Below are 18799 nucleotides of genomic sequence, written 5' to 3'. Positions count from 1 at the left end.
AACCAATCATCTTTTTGCCCTATGTTTTCCCTTGACATGCACCTCCGGAAAATAACATTCTTAATTGTAACAAAGAGTGATTAAAGAAATTGTTCTTCAAAACACTATTCATATGACTTCTTGCCGCTCTAACAACAAAAACCAACACAAAAATAAAACAATACAATACAATACAGACTGGAAAGGAACTATCAAAAAACATAAAAGGTAAGCAAAAGGAAAGGACTGGAAAAAATATACACAAAATGCAGCCGCATATGAATCTGAGGCACTTAAAGCTTGTACTCTCTTTCATTTGACATTTGCACTATTAAGATGGCAAAAATTTTATATGCCATGGCTATTTGAAGAACAGAATCTTCGGTGTGGTTTTGGAAATATGATAGAACAACTTATGTATAAAAAGAAGAAAAAAAGCAGAAAATAGAAAGAAAAAAAAATTGGGAAGGGTCAGTGAACTAATGAAACTAAAGTACACTATCTTTTCAAGAGGTTGTATGCCGGTAGATCTCTCACATTGATGACATCTTCAAGTGCAAGCTCACGCTCTAACTGAGTTCTTGTAGACTTCAAAACGTCCTGGAAATCCAAAATAAAATTTACAACCAACAGCAGATTTGATTAGGGAGAGAACACAATTCATACATCAAATCAAATGGACAGGATATAACTTGGCTAAACTGATTTACATTGAATTCCATATAAGAAGCACGCTTTGCAAGCCACTGAGCATCCATCATATGAAAGGCTACACAATAGAGATTATCAAATGCCATTTCATCTTCCCCAAGCAGTTCCAAAAAGCGAATTCCTGCTAGAGAAGTTGGCTTTCCTGCAAAAGAAAAAAACATAACCCCAAATACTTCATAAATGGAGCATTAGAATCAAATGTTTTGAAGAATTCCTAATCTAAGATGTTAATTTTTCATAAATGGAGCTTTCAAATCAAGTGTTTAGAAGAATTCCTAATCTAAGATGTTAAGTCTGTTTGGCATCAGACAACTAAAAATAAGTGTCATGCCCAACCACAAAAATGTGTTCGGGGTAGGCTTTGTAATAAATAACCTATTGCAGCTGAAACATTTTTTCAGCATCTGGTCAGTCATGAGAGAAGCACAGCTGTTAGACAACATGTGAATATTCTTCATTTGAGAAATGCATATTACCTGATTGAAGATCCAACATTTGTGCCAACATAAAAGAAATATTGATCCCAGCTACAGCAAAGGGATATTCCCACTCAGCTCTAGTTCCATCTTGTTTGTGTAACAATCTTTGGAACGATTCCTGTAGAAGGAAATATCGTGATATTTTTTAGCTTAATTCCATTGTTGGTCCCTAAAGTTTAACCCATTAGCAATTTTAGTCTTTGAAATTTAAAGCGATCACTATTAGTCCCTTAGATCATCACTCCATACGGACTAATAGCGATCACTTTAAGTTTTAAGGGACTAAAAATGATCACTTTAAACTTCAAGGACTACAATTTCTCATGACCTTAAGTTTAGAAACCAGCTGTGCACTTTGGCCTAATTTTTTATGAATGAAATAATTTCATAGCCAACAAAAAGAGATTACAATCAGTTCAAACAACCTCCAGACACAAGCAGCTGATGAGTTGCACACACAATCAGAAACAAAGGAGATAACTCCAAAACATACAGAAACTCTCCATCTACTACATAAAATTCTATATAATAGTATTAGGAATGTTCCAAAGACCTCCAACACATGCTCTAACATCATCTCTAATAGCCTTCACAAGCCCCTCTGTTTTCAGGTAAGCCTTTACATATATTTTTGCAATAACCAAAATCACCATCAATATGTACATATGAATTCATACAGAAAGTCCACTACTCCCCAAAATATAAATGTACACAGGGAAATGTTCTCAGTTCTCACGCAGACACATAAGCAAGCAAAGTGATTATTATTGTTAAAAGCACCAAAGCAACTATGTGAAAGGCATTGCCCTTCTTAGTCTCATCTTTGTAATTGTCCAAAAATACGCCTGATACATAGATCCCAAAGCAATATTGAAACAGTGGTATATGATGTTAAAATAGAAAATTGATAACCCTTTTACTCCCTTAATATTAGCACAATTCTTTCTACAACTCTTAACTGCTTATCAGGCTTCTTTTGCTGCAAGGATCAAAGTAATATTCCTAGAATTCATACACATTAGCACCCACTTTTCACCAGTGAAATTCCAACTTCTAAACCATTTCATCTTTCTAACTCTTTTCTGGATCAATTACTAAATTAAACCCACAAAATTTATTCCACAATAATCTCTCTTCTCTCAACCTCTCTAAATTGAAGCCTGGGTTTTACACTCCTTCAACTTCAAGTGTATGGAAGATCAACAAAAAAAAAAATTATGACTAAGAGAGTAGTTTTCTATGCTATCTTTTCAATCCAAGATGCAGGATTCTTTAGTTTTGGGAACATTGAGCATTTATAGTCACGTCCCAGTGTGCCAGCTCTCCTTTTCTTTTTTCTCTGAAGTATTGCATAATTTTTCCTTTTTTTCTTTTGAAATGATTTCTATTGTTTGTGTGCCTACTATTTATAGAGCATCTTACAGTATGTGCAGGAGACTAGTCCGATAAAAACAAAAACCAACATTAAGTAGACAAATACAAGTAAAGATGCCCTTTAATACCAAACTTCAAAGCAGGGGACGCACAGAACCAATAAGTAGAAGGATCAATCTATAGGCCATGTCCAGTAAAACTCTTATTCCTTTAGGATTCCCTATAAACAAGAACTTTGAATGCATATTTGTGCCATATACTGCACCCCCAAGAGAAACAACCCCTAATGCCAATGCATAAATCTCTCTTTTTTTTCTTTGGCTGGATTTTTAATCTCTCAAAAAATACCAATATATGTTCGTTTCCTCTTCTTTGATTGGTCTCACGCGTGGGGATTTACTTCTACAGAATCCACTCTGCTGTTTTTAGATTCACTTTCTTCTTGTACATAAGTTTTTTTTTTTTTCCTTTGTTGCTTGTACATATTTCATCCGTGTCAATGAGATCTAGCTCAACTAACACCTCCTCCCCTTGTAAGTGCTAGGTCTATGAGGTTATGAGTTCAAGACCTACTAAGTGCATGTGCAACTTACCAATAAAAAAAATACCAATAAACGTTCGCGAAGATATGAAAATGACGGATACACCATAGACCACCATGCTTCAAAAATCACAAGTTTTGGTATAACTCAAGGTTAATTCCAAACAAAGTAATGCCAAGATCTGCCTTAACAGAACACTACTCCCAAATAGAGAAGGTAACTGGAACTGTGTCATGTGATGAAACGCAAAATAAAATATAAATACTACTGGTATCAGGAAAACCAAAGTACAATATGAACGAAGAAGATCCAAATTTTCCTGTTTTGAGGTAGAATCTTTAGGAATTCAGCACTTAATGAGGGTTCTTGACAAGATTTTGAGGGATTCTTGAATATGGTTTGATTTTTTTTTTTTTTTTTTTGGATAAGTAATAAAAATATATATATCAAGAGTCACCCAAGTATACAGGAATTATACCAGGGTGAAACAATTAATTACAAAAATTGCATAAGTCTAATAAATCAACAATAGAAAAGAAAGAAAGGTTCCACAAGGCAGTCAGCCAGTCCAATAAAGTTCAGAAAAAGAAAAACTTGAGATCAGGCATAAAATGCTCGGTATCTTCAAAACTTCTGCTATCCTTTCCCTCCAAATGCACCACATCTGACAATGTGGGATAATCATCCAAATGCAACCATTTCGATGACGACCAAATTGACCTTGCCAGCAAACTAGAAGCTCAACTACAGATTTTGGCATCACCCAAAAAACTTCCCTAACAAACCAAAAATCATGGACCACAAATCTGAAACAATGGGGCAATGTAGCAAAAGGTGGTCAGCAAATTCACCATTACATTTGCACATATAACACCAATCTATGATCTTTACCTTTCTCTTCCTTAAATTGTCAATAGTCAAAACCATACCACCTCTATCACTCTTCCTTAAAGAGCATCTCTCTCAAAACCATACCACCAGAACCATTTTCCTAACAAGCTTCATTAAAAAGGTTTAGAAAGTTAAGTAACTTCATGGGATCTTCAATAATTTTGATGGTTGTTTGGTGTTAGACATTGAATAGAACAAGAAGCAATTACACTTAGGTAGGAGAAGGCAACACAGAACACATTCTCAAAGCTTAAAGCTAGAATTTTATCAAAATCATCTTCCTTACATATGGAGAATGCATTTCCAAGACAAGATATAATTAAATAAATCATACAAACAAATGAACAATGAGGCTTAAGAAAAAGGGGGCAGTATAAACTCACTCAACCAAAAGAATGAAATAAATATTTAATATACATTGAAGGCAACAATACAGCTGATTACAATGACAGTTGAGATTTATGCAAGTAGTACGTATATAAATATAGCGAAGTAAACATACCGGATACCTCTGAGCAAAAAAGATAAGATTCTCCAATGATATAAATCCCCCACCCCTGCAAATAGCGTTGAAAACTTCATGTTGAAGATAATTTTATGAAGAAGAAATCACAATGAAAACCAAATTTCATTGTCAAAAAATTAGTTCTCATATAAGTTCTCCTATTTACCTAAAATCGGTTGAAGGGTCAGAACCCTGCCAACCCATTTCCTTCCAAAGCTCAGATTTAAGAGATGGGAGCTCCCTTTCAGGGTAAGCCAACCTCCATAATTGTTTAAGTGCATCCTGAAACCCAAATATTCAGTTTATATTTACTTTTTTTTTTTGATAAGTAATATTCAGTTTATATTTACTTTAAAAAATTATATTTTAAATAAAAGATCCTTCTTTCTCTAGCAAGTCTTCTGCTCTTGTGGCTCTCAGTTCATAAACCCATCTCTATTTGAGTATCAAATTTGTACTAGATTACAATTAAGATACGTGCATAGATGTCTTTTGATTGAACAACATAAACTTGAGAATTATGTTTTGACTTTTTTTTTTTTTTATAAGTAAGAAGAGAATATTATTGATAAAAGAATAGCAAGAGAAACACAGAGAGTTCATGGTAGTGAACAAAGGAAAAGAAGAAACAAAAAGACAAAAGCATCCCCTAATCTATTCTAATAGATGAAAGAAAATTCAAAAGGGTAGAACAATCCGAATAACCCCAACAACGAGACCAATCAAAAAGGGTCCGCTGGCAATACTCTAATAACTAAACCACAGTTTTTCCCTTATCCTCAAAAGACCGCCTATTCCATTCAGTCCAAATAGTCCACATTAAACAACTTGGAACCAAATCCCAAATATTAGAGCTATGCTTCCCAAGCCAGTGGTACCAGCAAAATAATAAGTCCACAACTGAACCTGGCATGACCCATTCAATCCCAAACAAGCGAATCATTTACATCCACAAAGAATGAGCTATCGAACAAAAAAGTAACAGGTGATCCACAGATTCCACATTGTTACAGCACAAACAACAACAATTCGCCAAAGGGCGACCATGAAGCATAAGATTATCCAAAATTAGAATCTGACCATGGGCTGTTGTCCACATAAAAAAAGCCACCCTTTTAGGAACCTTAACTTTCCAAATTCCCTTCCAAGGAAAAGTGGAAGGAGCTGCACTTCAAATCTTATGATAAAAGGACCGAGTATCAAACTTCCCACTACCATTAACATCCTAACAAAGTCTGTCACACCCTCCACCCCTAGGAATTCAGGTTTGGATGAAATGAAGAAAGGAGTAGGAAGTCGCCAACTCCCAATCATTGAATTCCCTATGAAATCTTAAACTCCACACTCTGTCATTATCACCCACCGGAGGGCTTAACACCTCAGAAATACAAGCCTCCCTATTAGCTAAACACAAAAATAACTAAGGATATAGAATTTTGAGAGGAACATCCCCAATCCACTTATCATGCCAAAAAAAGAATACGAGAACCATCCCCCACCACAAAAGAGAAATGCCTAGTGAAAGTTCCCCACCCTTCACTAATACTCCGCCATAACCCACAACCATGAGCCCTACTACAAGCTCTAAAGCACCAACCCCCTTTTCCTTCCCCATATTTCATGGCAATGACCCTACACCACAGATGTGAGGTTTCATGGCCATACCTCCAAAGCCATTTCCCTAATAGGGCTTGATTAAAAGGCGCCAAATTCCGAACTCCCAAACCACCCAATTCACGTGGTAAGCAAACCTTTTCCCAAGCCACCAATGGATATTTGAAACACTCAACTATTGAACCCCACAAGAAGCTCCTTTGAATGAGTTCCAATCTAGTTGCCACAGCTTTAGAGATAGTAAAAAGGGAAAGGTAATAAGTCGGAAGGCTTGAAAGAATACTCTTCAGCAAGGTGAGTCTACCACCCTTTGACAAGTAAAGCCGCTTCCAGCCTGAAAGCTTCTTATCCATCCTCTCAAGGATCAGATTCCAAATAGAGGGTGTTTTGTACAAAGTACACAAAGGCATACCCAAGTAAATCATAGGCAAACTTCCCACCCTACACTGAAGGATATTAGCCAAAGACTGAATGTTACACACCTCCCCAATAGGGACAATTTCACTTTTCCCCACATTCACCTTCAAACCAGTAAAAGCTTGAAAACAAGTCAAAACCAGCCTAATAGAAAGAATCTGCTCTCTAGAGGCATCACAAAAAAGAATGGTATCATCAACAAATAGAAGGTGAGAAACACGAATGCTAGTAGAATTAACAGGACCCACATGAAAACCCTGAATTAAACCCCCATCCTCAATTTTCTTCAGGATATGACTTAAAACCACCATAATCAAAAGAAAGAGAAGGGGAGACAAAGGATCACCTTGTTTGAGACCTCTAGAGCTACCAAGGAAACCAGCAAGAGATCTATTAACCAGAACTGAGAAGCGAACGGTAGAGACACAAGTCTTAAGCCATCTCCTCCATCTATCCCCAAAGCCCATCCTCTTCAACAGATAAAACAAAGCGTCCCAATTCACATGATCATAGGCTTTCCCAATGTCTAACTTACACACCACCCCTGGAGTACAACACTTTTGTCTACTGTCTAAACATTCATTAGCAATAAGCACTGAATCCAAAATCTGTCTGCCACCCACAAAAGAATTCTGTGACTCCGAAATAAGTTTATCTAGAACCCACCTCAATCTATTAGCTAAAACCTTAAACAACAGCTTATACACACTGCCCACTAGGCTGATAGGCCTAAAAACTCATTATTGAAAACGAGTTATGTTTTGACTTGTTTTCAATAAATTGACATGTCTCTAAATCCAGGAAATCCAAATTACCTTCCCTTTAAAAAAAGCATGAAACTATATGTTGAGACATAATCATAGAGAACACCAAAAAATTGAAATGACTTTCTATTGGAATAATTTCCTAGACAAGTAGGTTGGTCAGCCCATAGTTTGAGACGATGAATGTTTAGCATCCATGTCTTGCATGCAACAGTGAGTAAATTGTCATTACAATAAAGTATAATAAGGCAACATGAACCAGACACAATAATTATATGATTACTATAAACACAGACTCAAAAGTACTACATATCAATGAAAAATAGATACTAAAGTAATAAATATATGATAAAGTCCAGATTCTAAAACTTGATTGAAGGCATCCAACAATAAAATCTCAAAGAAAATAAAAAACAAGGACAGGTAACAATTGCTACTAAAACATAAAATAAAATAAAACAAATTGAAAGAAGCAAAACAAAACCAAAAAAAGAAGCCTACTTGATGCTCAACACGAGAACCATCAAAGGGGACTTCAAGCCTTTGCCGTAGATTCTGGAGTCTTTCTTCCTAAAATGAAACAAATTTTAAGCAGCAAAGATAAGTAAAGTAACAATAACAAGTACCCTCATATATTAAAAAAATTAATTAAAAAAAAATACAGAAGTAAATTAATGAATATTTTATAAAATGAACAGTTTAAAAAAACAAATAAAACTTTCCACATCAGATTATAGAGCATAATTAGTAAACAATTCCTGTGATTAATCGTCCTAGAAAGACCAAACATGTATACTTACATAGATTTTTGTTAAAAAATATTCGATTGACCATTTCAAAAGGAAATTCCATCAACTTACTTTCAATTTCAACCTAGAAGGAGAGAGAATAATAATAATGCATGCACCCAATACGTCTTGAACCCACGACCTCAACCTCCCCCCCCCCTTCTTTTTTAATAAGTAAAAAAATTCTAATTGATATCAAAAAATAGAGTCACCTAAATACATAAGGAGTATACAATTGGGGATCAAACAATCGATTACGCAAATTACATAAATCTATCAAATCACTAATAGAACATAAAGACCAACTACACAAAACTGACATCCAATCCAACAAAGTTCTAAAGAAAATGAATTTGAGTCTTGGCATAGTTCTCTTTGTGTCCTCAAAGCTCTGAATGTTCCTCTCCTTCCATATACACCACGACCTCACCCTCCCCCTATAAATTAAAAGGTAAGGAGTTGCCAAATGAGCTAGAGTTCGTTTGCTTCTTGGGGAAACAAGTTCACTTCATATTTCCAAAAATGAACAACAATATACATTGGTTTATTGATAATCTTGGTTCAGATTTCTTTGATGATTTTTAGATTAATGATTAAGAGTCCATTTGAGAACAGCTTATTTTGCTGAAAATACTGTCAATAAAACTAAAAGTAGCTGAAATAATACCGTGGAACTCATAAATAGTATCAAAAAGTGTAATGGGACCCATGAAGAGTAGCAAAAATAAGCAGATTAATAAAAACATGCTGCCTTTTTTAGCTTTTCCCAAACACAATATAAATTCACCATTTCCTAAAAACTTAAGTTTTGGGGACAATCAAAAAATTTATCATTGTCTCAGAGCAAACAGTCTAAAAGTCGAACTCTATCTTCACTCTACCTATCACTTAACAAAGTAAAATATCCTATGTGTTAGGTTCCACTTATTACGGGGGAGGCTTGGGCCATGCATAAGGGTAGTGTTACAATAATGGTTAAATAATGGGTAAATTGAAAATTACACCCCCAAAGTTTGGGGGTGTTTGAATTTTACATCCTGAAATTTCAAAATTTGGATTTTACCCTCTGAAGTTTGAGGGTGTTTGGATTCTATACCAAAACGTTTCAGAATTTGGATTTTATTCCCTAAATTTTAGAGGTTTTGGATTTTACTCCCTAAATATCCTATGTGTTAGGTTCCACTTATTACGGGGGAGGCTTGGGCCATGCATAAGGGTAGTGTTACAATAATGGTTAAATGATGAGTAAATTGCAAATTACACCCCTAAAGTTTGGGGGTGTTTGAATTTTACACTCTGAAATTTCAGAATTTGGATTTTACCCCTTGAAGTTTGAGGGTGTTTGGATTTTATACCAAGACGTTTCAAAATTTGGATTTTATTCCCTAAATGTTAAAGGTTTTGGATTTTACTCCCTAAATATCCTATGTGTTAGGTTCCAATTATTATGGGGGAAGCTTGGGCCATGCATAAGGGTAGTGGTACAATAATGGGTAAATTGCAAATTACACCCTTAAAGTTTGGGGGTGTTTGAATTTTACACCCTGAAATTTTAGAATTTTGATTTTTTTTTTTTTTTTTTTGATAGGTAAGAAAAAATATATTCAAAAACTGCTGGATGCAAATTAGCACCTGCACAACAAAAGTACAAAGAAGGAAAAGCAAAAACATAAAAACTATAATTACAAAGAAAGAGAGCTAAGGAAAAGAGGAAGAGAGTCACTAGATGTAAGACCCCAAGCCCTAGCCCAATCAAACAAAGAACCAGAAAAGATAGCAAGCATTTGGTCCTCAGATCTATCCAAATCCTCAAATGCCTGCCGATTGCGTTCCTTCCAAATATACCACATCAAACACAACGGAACTAAGGGTGTTTGGATTTTATACCAAGACATTTCAGAATTTGGATTTTATTCCCTAAATTTTAGAGATTTTAGAGTTTACTCCCTAAATTTTTGGGGTATTTGGATTTTACACCCTGAAGTTTTAGAATTTGAGGGTGTAAAATCCAAACAACCCAAATTTAGAGGTAAAATCCAAATTCTGAAATATCAGGGTATAAAATCCAAACACCCCAAACTTCAAGGGGGTAATATCCAAATTTTAAAACTTTAGTGTGTAAAATCCAAACACCCCCAAACTTTAGGAGTGTAATTTGCAATTTACCCTTAAATGATTGAATTCTCCCTTTCCTAATAGGTTACACTTTTGGGGCAAGTAATAATTTACCGATGATAATTACTCCCCATTGTTAGTCATGATAATAATTTACTTGTACTAACCCGTGGACTTCACCTCAAGTAAATGCGGTTGGGAGTGAGTGAATCTTTGGGTACTTATAATCTAAAAGTGGCACTCCTGTACCATATCTACAAAACTACACACCTAAATTTGGAAATTGAATCTCACCTCAGCAAGACTTTTTGATGCCGCCACGGAAGATTGAGTTGTTACTACTTTGCAAATTCCTTTTTCTTTTCTTTTTTTATTTGTAAGAACTTAAAAAATTCCTCGATTCAATATCTTTTATGGGATTCCTATGTGAAATCCAATTGAAGTGAAAATTGTGTGGTCTTAAAGGTCTAGTTATGTGTGTTCTAGGGTTAAAATAGTCTTTTACTAGCGTTTTTTTTTATTATTACTTATGATCAATGTTGTAATCACAGGCAAATCTATAAAGTCTGCAATTCCTGTGAATTAAAGGTATTTTGGTAGTTTAGTTGAATCTAGAATTTTCTAGGAGATCCTAAGTATCTTAGGTTTTATTTTCTTTAAGTCCAAGTTTTAGTTTACTAGTAAAACTAGGAGCCCTAATACTCCTAGCACAAGAAAGAGTCCTTATATATATATATATATATATATTAATTAAAATAATGAGTGTTTTGAGCAATGAGTATTTTGGTGCATATTGGCCTTTGTGTGTTCTTTCACCCTTTCTATTCTCTCTTTCCTTCTTCTCTTTTATGTTACTATTCACGGGCACTATACATACAAACTCTATACACTATAAAAATTTTCTATTCTCTTCTTCCTTACATACCCCAAGTCAAACCCTTTCTTTTACATATCAAAAACTACTTAGTACCAAATAGACATCAAATAATTCATCAAACCAAATTTAATGCCTGTCACAGCCCCATAACTCTTTCTTCAAAACAATTCTAAACCTTAAGATTCGCAATTCCTAACCTTAAACCAACGACAACCATGCATAACAATTTTCCCTACAAAACCTCTCTCCCTAAGCCAAAATTTAAATTTGAATTCGATCCTTTAACAATGGTAGGAACAAGGGAGAGGACCTGCAAATCACCTTCCTGAAACATGTTCTCAATCCTAGACTCCAACTAGCAAGAATATCATTCTTCAGACCAATTTGAGCATCAGTTAAAATTGCCTCAAAGAATAAGAAAACATAACTACTCAACAAAATAGAAATTATACAGGGAGTATAAAAACCGCGGAAAATAAATCAATACTGTTCAATCCTTATCAAAAAGTTTGAGATGACAACAATTATATTGAAAACCTTCCTTTACTCAGAGGATGTAGAAAGTTCAATAAATTGCTATGATTTAAATATATTATGTCACTAGACATACCTGCAAAGGACTAAGGGAAAGTGGAAGCAGCTTATTGCTTTGTCCTCTTTGTGTGTAGGATGAAAAGGGTAAAAGGCGTCCAATTAGAGACCCTGATCCAAGGACAATATTTGCTAGAAAAACCAAGATGAAATTATCAGTCAATGAACCAATAATATTCCCAACATCTAGGATGAAGTCAAATAGTCAATGCACACAAAGAACAAGACATCTTCAGGCTTATAGCATGATTTTTGAGGTAGTTAACCGTGAAAAGAAGGCAGTTAAATGTAGAAGGTAGATTAAAATATTTTTGTCCCTAAAGTTCACATGAAGTTCTATCTTTGTCCCCAAACTTTAAAAAGTTCTTCTTTCGTCCCTAAACTATTGAAACTTTACACTTTCTGTCCTTAAAATTCAAAAAATCTTTTTTCGTCCCTCAACTTTAAAAAGGTTATTCATTCTACACATATGATTTATATTTTATAGTTTCATGCCACTTGTTCACCTGATGTGTGTGTTTTATATTTTCATTAGATTTAATGGTTCAGGTCAAACACGTCAAATTCTCTAATGTGAAAAATAGTGCCACCTAATTAGACATGTAGATTAAAATTTAACAAGAGTAGACAGAAGAACATAGAGTGTAATATTTTCAATAGCTTAGGGACAAAAAACAAACTTCAAGCAAACTTCAGCAGGTGTCAATAGAGCTACAAGGCTCTTGGTGACCATGTTAATATATCTAACTTTCACAACTAGCAATAAGAAGGAAAAAGGGTGGAAAATTCATCAGTTGATAAAAATATTGATGGATAATAGGCCAGACATACCAACAAAGCCATCCAATCAAATAAACAAGCTTAATTGACACTGATAGCATCTGAAAAGCATGAAGCATATAACTACAAAGCAACTCCAAAAAGAGAAAAACAGCATACCAAACCATTGAGCCCATTGGGCAATCAACTGTGAGAATAGAAGCGTCCAATGGAGGTGTTCCTTCCTCCGCTCCTCTTCCCAAAGATCTTCACTAGTGTCTCCCTACAAAAAAGCCAAATATTGATCACATAACACAAGATAGCTAAAATGAACCACCAGAATGGAAGATAACTAAAATGACTAACGGTGCCTCACCTCGGAATGCCTATCATCATGCTCATAATTTCCTAGCAGAGGCTCATCCAAACCATCCAACCCCGATGATGCCTCCATATGCTCCTGCTTTTTTCCATCAACATCCCCATGATGAAGCCTTCTCCTCAAAGTTCTTGACGTCATCAATGTACGAATTACGTGAGCCTGAATATCAAACACATTCACTTCTAAGGGCCCAAACAGCATCAAACAACATCAATACAGATCATCCAACAACATCGATACAAAATATCAGCAACATTTTAAAGTAAACCCGAACTGAACACACCCATGTAAAGTTTCAATAGATAAATCGGCTAAATAAGGTAGCCTTGGTACAATGGCAAGTGCCTTCCACCAAAAAATAACAAGTCACAGGTTCCGATCCAAGAATCAACCTCTCCAAAAAAGTGGGAGTTTTGTGGATTGGGTAAAAGTAAGACCTTTATAAATCAGCTAAATAAGGTCAAATCATGACATTTTGCTGCCCATCAAAAAACAGGAAGAAAAAAAAAAGTGGGTATTATCTTTTCCCAGATATTTATCAACTTTTTTAAATTATTCAGCATATGGTTAGTTAGATAAGCAAAATTAGCTCATACAATACAAATCAGCTTGTGTTTAACGATCAATACATATGAAACTAAAAGCATATGAACGTTAATTTACAATTGACTAATCAAACATTAATAATTCAAAACAAAAAAAATGCCCAGTTCGTAGTCGTGGTCGTAAGCAAAACAAATTGTGAAATTCAAGCCAAAATTGAAAACGTAAAAAGATGGAAGAATTAGGGTTGGGATCCAAGAAAAAGAGGGAGGGACTATTAGTATTTCATTCAAATAAAGTCAATGGAAATTTAGATTACCTGAGAATGGGATTTGTGAGAAATGCCAAAACTAGAGCAAGCCCCAATTTCAGAGGATCAGTTTTCTTTTTCGTCTTTATATATTTGTGAATCTTAATTATTAAGCAAATATGAGAATGGGAGTAGTACTAAATAAAGAAAGAGAAAGAAACCTCTCTCTCTCTCTCTCTCTCTCTCTCTCTCTCTCAAGGACTTTTTGTTTCAGAAAACAGAATACTTCTCTTCCCTCCCTCCCACCCTATCAGGTCGAGACTCCAAGTTCGAGCTAAGGTCTTTTCTACTATCCCCCTCTAGATAAAAACTTTCTACCGTCAAATTAAAATATTAATCAATTTTTAGTATAAGTTATAGGTAAACTTAAAAAAAAAAAAAATGTAATTATAAAAGAGAAAATTAAGGAACATCGTTTCGTAATACATACTCCAAATTAGAAGGTAGTTCTTCTATCCAAACATTAAACATTAAAAAGACTTTATTAGTTGAACGGTCTTTTTTTTCTTTCTTTTACTGTAAGTCTCCAATTTTGAAATTATATATATATATATATTTGTCTTTGTTTTATAATTTTATAAACTATCCAATATTTTTTTTATATTTTACTAAATTACAATTACACATTTAAAATTAAAATTTAAGATAGTTTTGATTGTATATATGTTACATATAATTTAGAATTAAGTCTTCTATTAATATTAATGCGTTGTCACTTAAAATTAAGTTTTTTTTTTTTTTTTTGAGAAGGCACTTAAAATTAAGTTGAAAAGGACTTTTTTTTTGTCCAAAATATATTATGTTGTTTTGAACATTATTAAAAACCCATCAAATATTATTTAGACTAAATTATAATTTACACCCTTCAAATATTAAATAATTAAAAAATTAAGATCTTATTGAGGTTGCAATTAAGGTAGTATACATAACATTAATGTTACATCCTATTGAGTTAAGTACATGACCCAAAATACTAACATATTAAATTCTATACAGGAATGTTGACTACTCCAACTCATAAGTACATTGAGCAAATGTGAATGGGAGGAAATAACATATAATTTTAACCAATGTTATGAATATCGTTTCAGATCCCGTTTTGATTTGTTCATTGGAACGAAATATTTCAGTATCAATCAATACCAGTAAATACCGGTGTACTATTTTATAGGTACAATCATAATATATATTTACCATTTTGATATATATTTTTGGTCAAACCTATAAAAATTACCATGAATCTTAAAGTTATAAGCCTATATTTAATATTAATAATAATTATTATTATAATAACTAACAAGTTTTTTTAAAATATAATAACAATAATATTTACTAGACCAAAAACAAACAAACAAAAAAACAAAAAAAAACAAAAAACAAAAATCAAAGAGGATGGAAAAGACACAAAGCCTACAACCTATTAACCTCTTTTTGAATTGTATTATTATAATGCTAGTCACATGGAGTGGCTCACAAAACTAAAAAATTGGAATAGAAATGCCAAAATACAAAGCTCAATAAATAAATAAGTGGAGGATAATTGAGTAAACAAATGGGCAAACAACTAAGAAAATGTACAAAGAAAAGAAGAAAACGGAGAGGACGAAGTGCAGAAGAAAAGAAGAGCTGAAGAAGGCCAAGTTGCTAAGGCTACTAATGAAGTGAGATGAACTACGATGGGTGGCTATATTCAGGTAATAACTATTAAAACTTGAAAAGGTAAAATTTTTCTGCATTTATCAGTAGATTTAGTACCGACCAAAATTCACCGAAACAAGCCGAAATGACCAGAACGAACCGAAATTTGATCCGAGGTGGAACAAGAGGGTGATTCATACCAGTTTAAGGACTGGTACAAAATTTTCCGGCGGTTCCAACCGGAATGGAACAGTATTATTAACAATGATTTTAATATTGATAAAGTATTGAGACTAATATACGTGTATGAAACTAATAGATAGCTAAACTAGGAAAAGTTAGGTTTTTTAGATTAATTTAGCTAAATATTTGACGAGAATAATGAAAAAATATACCAAAATTCAAAATCCTCACAAAAGAATGTGTAAATAAAAATAAATCAAGTAAAAGGGTCATTTGAAAAATAGTCAATAATTTATCATTGATTGGTTTGTGGAGAGAGTTAAGGCTAAGAGTGAGAAATTACCATTGGGAGAGCTTTTTTGTGGTGTGAATTTTTATATTTATTTTTACCAGATTCTGTTGTGAAGTTTATTTGTGGTGATCTATGGAATATATATGTGACGTTTATAAATAAATAAACGTTTTCTGCTTTTAAAATTTGAAATACATTTTCCATTACATTGAGCTTGTTTTCCATTGAACATAGAAACATTGTCCATTGACTTAAGTTTTCTACTGACACAAACGGATCACAAGATTCATTTGAACAAATAACCATTAATCATAGTCCTTGAGCTAAACCAATATCATATCAGTCCCTAATAATGTTTAAATTTAAGACCTACCGGACCACGAGACTTGTTCCAGTAAAATTAAAGGTGTCCTACTTTGTCAACTTCATGCAAATTGTTTCATTTAATCCTATTCCAGCATTTTGAGAATCGGGACAGTAGAAGATGAATTCAAAACCCTTTGAAAGATCATTAGGCCATGTTTCTTTGGTCTCCCACTTTTTTGTGGGGGCAAAGTACCTCCCTTTCTATTTTTTGAACGCGCTGATTGTGCTGAAAGGAATTAGATTTTTTTTTTTTTTTGGGCAACAGAGAGGCCGAAAACAGATAGACAAAGATTAACTTGCACCTCTTTTAGGGAACGAATTACCAGAAATACAACTTCAATGAAAGATTCATAAGAATCTTCTGATAACCAAAGTGCAGACAGTAGAATCATATTACTCTCTACTAGGAGACATTAGCTGAGATCAAATGCACTAAAAAGTAAAGTTTTTCTTCACCTTTTAAGAGAAAATTTAGCATTATAATTACAGTAGCTACCATTTTACTCATATCAATTTCTCTTGATGCAGCCAAACTGAGCATGCTCATATGAAAGATGAAGTTTACAAGATAATTTCCCAGAGGCTCCATCCAAGAAAGCTGATGACCAACAAGGGTCGATAGGAACATTAAATTAATCACAGCTTCCTGGACGCAGCTTAAATAGGTCCCATCCCAATAAGAGTACAAAAGCCCATGCAATTTTGTTTAGCATGCACACATTAGTGTAACTCCAGTCAGGTTCTCTGTTGCTCATAGTCTCGCTGCTTATGCAGTCAGAGAAGGTACACTGCAGCAAGTACTAGAAAACATCTACAATTGAAGTATCGCTGTCACATAACTTCTTTACCAGTATGGGAAGCATCAAAGGATCCCATGCACTAATGGGATTGGGAATTGAGTTCAGCAGGCATTCAAATAAAATCTAGAAAAATCACTAAATTTCTAATACTTTACATAATAACACAGTGCCTCTGCAAAGACACTATAGCCTATGTGATTTCAGGAGGAACTTACAGCCAAGGTTTTGGCACTGATGCCTGTGCCCATAATACACGTTTCCAGAGGCCCCACAGAATACCATACCTCTAGTCCAATGATTTTAATGGAAACTCACTGTCGATGAACTGGAGGTGTTGCTGGCTGATGACCTTGCCATAGAACCCAATACCCGGTGGCCGATAATATCCTCCAGTAGCTGACTGTTGTTGCTGTCCTGATGGCTGGGGACCAGGCCTTGCCATACTCATTGAAACATGTGGAGGAAGAGGAGGTGGAGGTGGTAGAGTATTTGCTCCATACCCATAAGGCATCACAACCATACCAGCAGATTGGACATACTGACTCGTAGGTGGAGTTGCAGGAGATAAAGGTGGTGGTGGAGGTGGTGGTGGTGGTAGAGCAGAAAAGGGACCTTGCATCTGGTTGGCTTGGGAAATGGGTTGCATGCTAGTAGATGGTGCTGGTGGCACATTAGTCAGAGATTGTTGTTGTAGAGGGGTAAAATAGGTTGTGCTGCTGACATCAGAACTGCTAACATCAGAAACAGGCAGTGGTTTCTCAAGTTTGGGCCGTTTTTCTGGAGAGAACATTGGTAGCCCTGAACTAAATCCAGTTGAAATTAAGCTTCCATTCATGGAGGCAGCTTCTTCTGCAACAAGGGAAGAAAGAACAGATGTAAGCATCTGTGCAGAGGATGCAGAGGCAGCAAGCTTAGCAGCAACTGCGGCAGCAGCTGCTTTCTTGTTCTCATCTTCAGAATTTCTGAGTGGCACAAAAGGAGCCACAGGCTGAGGCAGATTGTGCTCTACAACCCTTGTTGCCTCTGTTGTAGCGTTCATGGTGCTGGTCAGAGTACTAGGAATAGGGGGTGATGCTAGCCTCTTCCTCACATTACTTGCCTGCTCAATCTGGCCCCGGGCAACCTGCAGAGCTAGAAACAGTCAATTTCATAGCAGCAAAGTAGTTGCTAAATATAAATTTATGATGTATCTACTAAACATATAGAAGAAACATATAAATGCTGCACAATATTAAACTCAAATAAATTATATAACAACTTGTCTAAACTATAGATTGCACCCTTTAAGTTCCGAAAGTGGTCCAAAAGTAGTCTAGGCAGCCTTTGTTAAAAAAAATTTGGGAGGTGATCCTCCCAATCCCCTTTTTTTTTGGGGGGGGACAGATAACGAAAATTTTATTGAAAGAAAATAAACTGAAGTACACCTGGTGTGTACTTAGGAAGCAATACAATCAAGACCTCAAATTACAATGTTCCAACATATCTAAAAAAGTAAAACAAAGTTTATCAAACCCTGCACCCCTCACAAGCCTGGAATAGATTAGTTCCATAAAACCAACCAACGATTCCAACTCCCAATCTTGGATGGGTCTAGAGAACCGGACATCCCAATGAATCACCCCAGTAGAGTGTTGCATAACCTCTGCTACTAAGGAATCTTTATCACAACTGATACTATATTACTCCAAGAAAGCAACTTTAAGTGGGCAATCTCCACACCACAGATCTTGCCAGAACTTCACTCTAGTACTATCACCCATGTTAAACTGTAGAAATGAGAAAAAGTAAACCATTCCTGTCTTATGGATTTCCAAAGACTAATACCACGAGGACCTGACACACCTTTAGTGCATCATCATCCCCACCCCCCCCCCCCCCG

The 18799-nt window shown here is 34.9% G+C and overlaps 2 protein-coding genes across 3 annotated transcripts; both read right to left on the bottom strand.

The window, feature by feature from the left end:
* Nucleotides 1–258: 258 nt before the first annotated feature.
* LOC112016056 (uncharacterized) lies at nucleotides 259–13878 on the bottom strand. Of its 2 annotated transcripts, none has more exons than XM_065773768.1 (10): nucleotides 13651–13878; nucleotides 12783–12970; nucleotides 12587–12689; nucleotides 11667–11779; nucleotides 7778–7846; nucleotides 4648–4763; nucleotides 4479–4533; nucleotides 1167–1287; nucleotides 690–832; nucleotides 259–579 (listed from the first exon to the last, which is right to left on the bottom strand). In XM_065773768.1, the coding sequence occupies exons 2-10, from the start codon at nucleotides 12924–12926 to the stop codon at nucleotides 478–480; spliced, it is 966 nt and encodes a 321-aa protein (XP_065629840.1). In that variant the 5' UTR covers nucleotides 12927–12970; nucleotides 13651–13878; the 3' UTR covers nucleotides 259–477. The 2 variants fall into 2 exon arrangements, with proteins under 2 accessions (XP_065629840.1, XP_023904318.1); XM_024048550.2 differs by having other exon boundaries at nucleotides 12783–12947; nucleotides 13651–13877.
* A 2670-nt stretch (nucleotides 13879–16548) lies between these two features.
* On the bottom strand, nucleotides 16549–18043 carry LOC112016051 (uncharacterized; the record flags this gene model as incomplete). Its single annotated transcript, XM_065773767.1, is given in 1 exon segment — nucleotides 16549–18043. A coding segment is annotated over 1 exon segment (837 nt), but the record flags the coding sequence as incomplete, so codon positions are not given.
* Nucleotides 18044–18799: the final 756 nt, after the last annotated feature.

This window comes from Quercus suber, unplaced genomic scaffold (assembly GCF_002906115.3).
Source record: "Quercus suber isolate HL8 unplaced genomic scaffold, Cork oak 2.0 scaffold_80, whole genome shotgun sequence".
Lineage (NCBI taxonomy): Eukaryota > Viridiplantae > Streptophyta > Magnoliopsida > Fagales > Fagaceae > Quercus > Quercus suber.
The sequence above is the reverse complement of the archived record's forward strand: the minus strand, read 5'-3'. Positions and strand labels throughout refer to the sequence as shown.

Excerpts from the sequence above, each read along its gene's own strand:
- LOC112016056 (XM_065773768.1), bottom strand. The coding sequence starts at position 12,926 with ATGACGTCAAGAACTTTGAGGAGAAGGCTTCATCATGGGGATGTTGAT. Across the intron at positions 11,780-12,586 it reads CCAATGGGCTCAATGGTTTG|CAAATATTGTCCTTGGATCA; the intron begins GTATGCTGTTTT and ends TGGTTTTTCTAG. Across the intron at positions 1,288-4,478 it reads TTTTTGCTCAGAGGTATCCG|GAATCGTTCCAAAGATTGTT; the intron begins GTATGTTTACTT and ends TTCCTTCTACAG.